This window comes from Anoplolepis gracilipes, chromosome 10, assembly GCF_047496725.1.
Source record: "Anoplolepis gracilipes chromosome 10, ASM4749672v1, whole genome shotgun sequence".
Lineage (NCBI taxonomy): Eukaryota > Metazoa > Arthropoda > Insecta > Hymenoptera > Formicidae > Anoplolepis > Anoplolepis gracilipes.
Genome location: NC_132979.1, coordinates 8488048 through 8497403, shown reverse-complemented (window position 1 = coordinate 8497403; position 9356 = coordinate 8488048). Strand labels below are relative to the sequence as shown.

Below are 9356 nucleotides of genomic sequence, written 5' to 3'. Positions count from 1 at the left end.
GAAGATCGTGTGAAACATAGATAGCTACTGGCCACTAGTCGAGAACTACGAAAAAGATGATCGAGTACAAACAACTACAAGTAAAAATTATTATGTTAGAAACGTTAAAAACATTATGTGTTTTATTGAAAGTGTCAATGCTAACGAGAGTGACTATCGCGACTTTGTCGGAAAATCTGGAGAATGATGTAACTCCGGTAAGTCTTCAGGGAAGTATTTTTATGTACTTTGATCTAGTTTCATACTGATAAAAGATTCTTTTCACAAAGAAAACTAAATGTTATATATTGCAGATAATAGATTACTTGTTTTATATTGTTTTGACTATACTTATAATATATAATTAAAGAGTTTTAATGCTGTAAAAAACCATATATAAAATTTGTTAATTTTGTGACACACATTTAAAATCAATGTTATATAATACAAAATTAAACTTATTTGAGACGATGTATTAAAATTTAAATGTAAAAATAAAAATTTGTTTAGCATAATTTAATTATTCCATTAATTCTCTGCTACACTGCTAAACATACATGTTACTTTTGTTTATAACACATGATTTTTCTATAATTTCTAAAATGTTATTATTTCTTTAAATATATTTTTATATTAAATAACTTTTATATAAATCTTATTTTTACTTAACGAAATTTTAACGTAAAAAATAAAAATCTTTGAGTTAAAATAAATTGTGCGTAACAAAACAACTACTAAATTCAAAGAAGATGGCTACAGTGGAATTTCGAATCAATTGATTAAGTCCAATTAAATCAAATCAATATGCGCAAGAGCTGTTACAGGCGTACTTATATACTCTATTCTTTACTGTGTAATAATTTCTTATTTTTTTCAACAATGATAATGCAAAATGTTGTATATAATATTTATTTCAAAACACATTTTAAAATACATAATTTGTTAAATATAAAATATGTTGAATGCGCAGTGAATAACGCAAAAGCAAATAATAAACGGATCAATGTAAGTGAAGCAAAACAATCTGCGGTTTTATAAATAAATCATTTACAAATTTAATGCAATTTTTAACACATTTCTACCAAAGCTGAAAGTTGGTTTAAAATGTTAGCAATAGATATCTATTTATTAATATGGTTATTTAAAAATCTGCTTTTTCATTACTTCATTGATTTTAATTCATGTACAAACTAAATTTCTATCTAATCACCAATGTGTTTTTTATCAAGCGATTCGACAGGTACTTACAAACTAAATAATATATATTTTTTAACAGGATATCTCAGTCTTTCAGATTAATGATCACAATGATCACTACATGTTATCAAACATCTCTTCTGACATCGTGACTGTATTAAATAAAGCCGGTAAGAATAATGTATTTGCAGACATGTTTACAATCCTAAACTCTACTAATAAATTATAATAAAATGACATGTATATATAAAGTATTATCAAAATAAAATTGAATCACAAAAAAGTTATGAAAATAATTTATTATTTTGTTCAAGAAAATGAAAATTAAATCAAAAGAAATATCTCTCAACAACAAAAAGAATATAAATAAAAATTTTATTGTCGAGAAAAGAAATAAAAAGATAATTTTATTTTGCTAGTTATGTCGTTTTTAAGCAGTCATAATCTTACATTTTTAAATTCTTAATCAATAATCAGTAAAACTTCGAGAAATGATAAACGCATTGTAACCGTTGAAAAATTTCTATTTATCATAAAATAATTTGTAGTTATGTTTTTATTTCTTTTTTTATTTAGATATTATATCTTTCTTTTATTTAGAGAAATGCTTGTCATCTAAATTTACTTATTATATCATACACTATTTTTTATTAATAATTCAAGAAATTTTCCTACTTTATCTATTTTCAACTGTTGAAATCAAAATTTTTATATATAATTATAATATAATATATACGATTTAAAAATCTCTATAAAGATTTAATTATATGTATACTCTCGATTCTTTTATTAATTACACAAAAATTTAAAATCTGCAGACATATTTCCAAGCCAGCCAACATTTCCCAGAGCATTTGTGGATTTTGGCAATAGATTAAACGAGAAAAACATTTCTGTAACATTTAGGTAAGAGAAATTTAAATTTTTTATTTGTTATTCTTATATATGTATATGTATATGTATGTGTGTATATATATATATATATATATATATATATATATATATATATATATATATTCTAATCTGAAAAATACTTACATTAGTAAAATCTCTAAAAAACATAGTTAAAATAGAAAAAAATGATAATAATATATAAGGATATAAATTATTTTATATACTAAAAAAATTTATTTTTATCATATTTATTTAATTTCTATAGTATTCACAATTTGATTAGAATTATCAATTAGTTAAATTAAAGAAAACATGAAACTAATTTGAAACAAATTTTTTGGATTTGAGGATTTCTGTATACACATAATTTTGTTTTTTTTTTTTGTTTTTATAAGTAAATTTTTAATAATTCCTAAGATCTAACTTGTAAAAATGCAACATAAAGTTGTCCATGATTGAAAATATCTTTTCTTAAATTGATTGCAATTTTGTCAAATGTTTGTTCTTGTGAAATATCACAATAAATATATTGTCGTACCAAAAGCTCTTTTAACCGGAAATTATCTTCTTTTAAATACATATGAATAAACATCTTTATAATATAAAGTTATGCAATTTAAAAAAACTATTTCTCCTTTTTTATCACTAAAATTTTGCACTTTAATAAATTGTTTCATAATTTAAAATTAACAGTCTTGTTTTATTACATAAATCTTCGCTAATGTTCAGCATCAGCATGATAATCCTATATTTTCTTAATCAAAGTTTATGAGGGAGACGGAAGGCTATTGGATTTAAAGTTTAAAGTATTAAAATACTCTGTTAAAATAACTTTATTAATATCATGATTGTCATTAGTTGCCTCAGCAGTGTCTACGCTTGTATGTATTATTTCTGTCGAATTGTCAAATAAATTCATAATCTATTTATTTTATCTACGTTGACATTTCGTGTGGAAAGTATGGCACGCTTTGTTGCAAGTTTATACTGATTGTGTCTTTTTGTTCTTGTATATATGTATCTTTTACTTTTATATTCGCATTTAAATTTGTTACCCATTTTAGTGGAACTTCAGCATTATTAGACTGATCGATTATAAAATAAAATAATAAAAATAAAAAGAATAAAGTGTCTTCTTTTTCTTATAGATGGAAGCAACCTGAAATCACAAACGGAAAGATAGAAAAATACAGAGTCCAGTATTGGTTCATCGAGAACATGAAGACGATTATACGTACCGTCGATATCTCAGCTACACAACACATATTACAATACAAGGCGTACAATTTAACAGCTGATACAATGTATTATTTTGAGGTACAAGCGCATAATGAAGTTGGTGCTGGTCCTTACACAAATTTCATCAATGTATCCACTACTCATGAGAATCCGGTACCTCTATTATTAACTATCGCATCGCTTAATACGATGAAAGTGTTGGATATAGATTTACAGATCAGTGTTAATCTTAAAGACAAAGCGATAGATGCTGCTTACTCAGAAGTGGAACGTAAGATTTATTGGATCAATTACAAGTCCGAACTAATGACATGCGATTTTGATCCAAATGCAATCGAAATAAATAATTGGGTAAAAATAATTGATGTTGATAATTTTGCGTATAATCTCCGCATCGATTGGGTGGCAAGAAATCTTTATTGGCTACAAAAGAACAATGTCAACCAGACTTGGAGTTTTATGAAGTTAGATTTAGCATTGTGGCAAACTGGAAAATATGATAATATTCTACAGAGAAATGAAAATGCTGTTAAATGGTTAAATATACTACCGTCTACAGGGTATTATTAAATTTTATCTACCTAAAAAATTAATAATTTTGTCTCTTTTAATTAACAAAGTTGCGACGTATGACTAAATAAATAGTTTTATACAGCTATCGATTATATTAAGAATTATATTTAATTATATTAAATATGAGTTATATAATTTTTTTATAACTTAATATGATTTTTATTAAAGCTTATAAGTTACAGAAATTGACGTAAAATTGTAAAAAATTTTAATAAACGCATAGTTTCTGTGCATGCGTGTCCGACATACGGTTACAATATTTATAATTAGAGAATAATACGCTTCTTTTGCAGATATCTTTATTGGATGGAATCAATTAGCCCTGATAAATTAAATATATATTATCAAATATATATACATAATTATCTGCTAATGCAATCGGATTTCAATGGAAAAAATATAAAACCTTTTTTGGGAGACAATTTATGTTCCTGTTTATACAAAAGACAATTAGAAGAAGCAGAATTCGTACAGAGTGATGACACGAATGTCGACAAACCGCTAATATACTGGATATCTGTAAAATCGAAAAAGTACTTAATCGCAACAGACATCTACGGTTGTAACTGTAAGCCGATTATAACGGTTGAAAACAGTGAAATATATTTCTCATATTTAACGATTGACAAAATAAACCTTTACTTGTACAATGACATAGAGCGAGTAATCTACATTTTAGAAAAAAAGTATGCACTTCTCGAAAGCAAAGAAAATGCATTAAAATATATTCAAAAAGTAAATATCTTACTGGATTTCTTTACGCATAAAATCAAAACTTTAAGTAATTCTATACAACGATATCCTCCGACGAAATGTTTGATACCTGACATAAAAGAGTTTCAATCCAAAGTATTTAATTTTTTGAAAGACGTCACGACAACTGCAAACAGCATTGTCTTAAACATCCCGGAATCGGTTCCCATTGATGGATGTAAAAAATACAACTTACCCACCACTATATATAACATCTCCGTGAGCTATCAGACATGTTTGAACAATGATCTTGACGAATTCGACAAATTCCACGTGGAAACGCACGAACGGCATTACGAAATACAAAATTTAACTCCGCTCACAACGTACACATTGAAAATTGCATTAAGCAATTTCTATGTCGGCAAGTTATCAATGGGCTTGCAATTTGGAGAGGACATGATATTAAAAACTACGCTTGGCAAGCTCAATGCCCCGGAAAATGTGACGGTTCAAGTTCTAACGCCTAGTCTGGCGGTGGTCTATTGGATGCCACCCAAGAACATAAACTGCGTGGCAGTGACGTATGAGGTGCATTGGATATCAACCGTCTTTCCAAATGGCACACGAAAAAGAATTACTCTACAAGAGTACGACATTCACCTTATCAATCAATCTGAACGTGCGATAGATGGCAAGTTTTTCATGTCAAGCCATCAGCTGGTGCCAGGACAGGAATACTTGGCATTTGTGCGAGTGTATCCAGTTAATTTCACAAATTTCTCCAATGACAGTTCCATAAAAAACGCCTACACTTATCCGGAACCGAATAATTTAACTCTGAGCGGGTCCAGCATAAATAGTATAAATATCTCCTGGAATCTCAGCGATAATATCACCTATTACACACTAAAGTACAGTGAAGTTGGAACGCAATTGTGGCAAATCGCAAACAATACTGAAACGTATAATTATACAGTAGAATTTGGCATAGAAAATTTGCTGCCAGGAACTCTGTATAAATTCCGTTTGATCTTGAAATATTGCAATTACGAGGAAGAATTTATATGGCCGTCTGATGGAGAATTTAATTTTAAAACGCGTGGTAAAGTACATGAATTTATTATAATATGATGTATTTACTTTTTAGAAATGTTTTAGTAAATTTTTAAATTAGAAATTAAGTAGTAAAGTTTTAAGTAAAAGTATGTACATAAAAAGGACTTTAAATTGTACTTTTGTGTTACAAAGGTGATGTTCCAAGTGCTCCTGGGGTGCCTACTTTAACGAGACTTCAAAATTTTACGCATCAGTTAAATTGGGAATCCGTGCAAACTCAGGATTCAGAAATAATTTTGTATCTATTGGAAGGTTTAATTGTCAAATATAATTACAAAGAAAGCAATCAGACTGATGAAAACGAAGATTGGAATTTATATTACAACGGAACAGAAAATTACTGGGTAATTACAAAGGACATGAATCAGAAATATCAATTTCGTGTGCGGGCTCAAAACGCTTACGGCTTGGGAAACTGGAGTAAATCGAGCAAAATCATTGATTTAACAGAATTTATCGAAATATCTGTTACGTATTATGATCTAATAATTAAATTAACAGTCGTTGGGCTTGTAATCGCTGTAATCTGCACTTGCTGTTTGTATTATTGTAAGTACATCTGATATAAATTTCGGACTTTAATTGCACATCATTTCAGATCTTTTGATATATTAGATTTGGAACATATCTATATAGAGTTCTGTAACATTAGTTTTTTTGTTAAAAATAATTTAAATTTTTCGATACATAATATTAATAATAGTATATTATAATGTTATTTATCAGCATATCGACAATGGAAAGGAAGTAACAATGAACAAGTTTCGTTTCCAACAATGACCGACATCGAATTATCAACGCTATACGAAATACCTTACGGAAACGTTCAATTCAATGCGTTGTACGCTTCTGGTGTACAATTTAATCGAAACGAATTTACATTGACCATAGTTGAAAAACAGCAAATTATCTTAGCAAAACTTGTAGGCAGCGGTGCGTTTGGAAAGGTAAAGATTAATTTCTCATAACTTAAACATATTCTTGAAGACTTTTGTTAAATTTTTAATCAGAAAATTTTGAAAAAACACAATTTCTAATAAGAATAAATCAAAATTTTTTACAAAGAGTTAAATAATCCAAAGTTATTTTTAATATGCATTTTATCGATTTGCATTAATTATGAAATTATTTCGCAGGTATTTCAAGGCACCGTCAAAGATTTGGAAGGCTCGAATCCTATGCCTGTCGCCATAAAAATGCTACGAAAAAATGCTTCCTCGCAACAGATAACGGAATTCTTGCGAGAAGCCAAACTTATGAGCCACTTTCGCCATACAAATGTTCTAAGATTGTTGGGAATTTGTATGGACGCGGATTCACCGTGGCTCATATTAGAATTAATGGAAACTGATTTACTCGAATATTTGAGAGAGAGTCGGACATTGCTTCTATTAGATTCGAACGTTTTGCGTCTGCAAGATTTACTCGCCATGTGTGAAGATGTTGCACGAGGTTGTTCCTACCTAGAAAAACTGCACTTTGTCCACAGAGATCTCGCCTGTCGAAATTGCTTAATATCCTCGAGAAATCGCGAAAATCGTATTGTGAAAATCGGTGATTTCGGACTAACTAGAGATCTTTACAAGAATCAATATTATCGAACGGTAAACACAATTATTTAATAAAAGAAATAAACAAAGTGTAGAGAAAGAGAGCTGAATTAACTTTAACTGCACATAAGTCTTACTTAAAAATATATAGATGATTTCGGCAAAATATTTACTGCGCTAAAATTGTGTTTTAGAAAGGAGGTTTGCTTCCTGTTCGCTGGATGGCACCAGAATCTTTGGTGGGCGGAATATTTACTTTGCAAAGCGATGTTTGGTCATTCGGAGTGTTAATGTGGGAAATTATGTCATTGGGTGAGCAGCCTTATCCCGCCAGAGATAATTTGCAGGTATTAGAGTATGTGCGTTCAGGGGGTAAGCTGCCTAAACCTCTCAACTGTCCACCGACATTGTACGAGCTGATGCAGCTTTGCTGGAATACGCCGAACGATAGACCAAAATTTGCGTTTTGTCTCAACAATATTGTAACTCTGAGAAACAATATAGAAGATGCAATACTGAGCTCAATCGATTTTACCACACGTGCAGAAGTAAATTAAATCGTAATTGTCTTGTATGTTCATATTATTGCATAGAGCAATGAATGCTTGCAAATTGATATAAAATGTTGACTAAATGATGTTGCACACTAACATGAAAAAGACTATAGCAAGTATTTGGCAAGTCTAAAATAATTTATGCCTATTATAAGTAATTTACGAGAAAAAATTTTCTGCAAGTAAAGTGTAAAGTGTAGCGATGCAAACTTATAATATAAGCTTATTTGTCTATTATGACAATTTTGTATTTATAACTAAACATATTTTTCATAATTATGTTGCTCGATTTTCTTAGATTTTATAATAATAAAATATGTATTTAAATTATTTTTTCAATATTTTTATTATGAAAATCAGAAAATATAAATGGACTTTTTTTCCTTGGTTTAACCCGCTTTACCTGCAGAGGAAACAACAAAAAAAGCAAAACATAGCATACAGCATAAATGCGAAAATAAGTCAAACGTTTAAAATTTTCTAAGAGATTCGATGTTTGGTTAATAAGAAGAATGATGACTCGCTATCACTCTATTTTAAGCAATTTTTGTGTTTTTATAAAAAACATTTTGAATGTCAATCTTCTAGAATAGCATAATTCCTTGTAAAATGTCTTTGTCCATCTTATTTCAAGAATATCTAGTATGCATAAAATTTTGGATAATCGGAAGAGAATGATTTCTATTAAAGATTATGTCAGGTTTTTTCCTTTTTATTTTTGACATGTCCCCTTCTACATATACGTTTAATGAATTCTGTTATGATCTTATCTTTATGCAGAATTATAGTCATATAAAAATCATCATTTACAAGGCAATCTCGGAAATCCGGAAATTCTGATTTTATTGAAACTTTGCATACATGTAGGGGGGATAAATAGATAAATTTAGAAATTTTCAGTTGCGGCGGAAAAATATTTTTAAGGGATGAAATCACCCCTCATACATAAAACGGCTTTTTCCTATTCTCCATATATCTTGAAAATTATTGGAGATATCAAAAAATGTTTTATACAAAAGTTTTATGGTAAAATCACCTATATTTAATCATGTTAATAAAATAAAAAATTTTTGAAAATTTTTTTAAATATATTTTTTTTAAATTTTATTGACAAAACATTTTATTAAAGTACAAGCGCATAATGGTGCCGGTCCTTACACGAATTTTATCAATGTGTTCACTACTCATGAAAATTCGGTATCTCTATTATTGGTTGGCTCCGGTATTTCTATCTTTAGGTCTAATATGATGAAAGTGTTAGATATGGATTTAGAGACCAGCTTGGTCCATTTTTCAGTGTTACGGTAAAACAACCGGTTGATTCATGTCCATGTGCTAAATCTATAGTTGCGGATTTAAAAAGATTTTTACACGGAAATATTATGGATTTATTAATATATTTCATCACATATTATTTTAGCTGTACATATTTTTTTTTTAATTTTACATATTGTAGAGTAATAGGTATATGTATTATTAGAGAAATTATTAAAATTGTTTTATATACGTATACATATATATATGACCATAGGAATATATATGAAAATACATAATAATG

General features: G+C 28.5%; 1 protein-coding gene across 1 annotated transcript; it reads left to right on the top strand.

The window, feature by feature from the left end:
- Positions 1-2: 2 nt before the first annotated feature.
- On the top strand, positions 3-7996 carry LOC140670213 (proto-oncogene tyrosine-protein kinase ROS-like). Its single transcript, XM_072900788.1, has 9 exons — positions 3-197; positions 1256-1346; positions 1995-2082; positions 3219-3869; positions 4176-5680; positions 5827-6243; positions 6421-6641; positions 6831-7298; positions 7439-7996. The coding sequence occupies exons 1-9, from the start codon at positions 57-59 to the stop codon at positions 7799-7801; spliced, it is 3945 nt and encodes a 1314-aa protein (XP_072756889.1). The 5' UTR covers positions 3-56; the 3' UTR covers positions 7802-7996.
- Positions 7997-9356: the final 1360 nt, after the last annotated feature.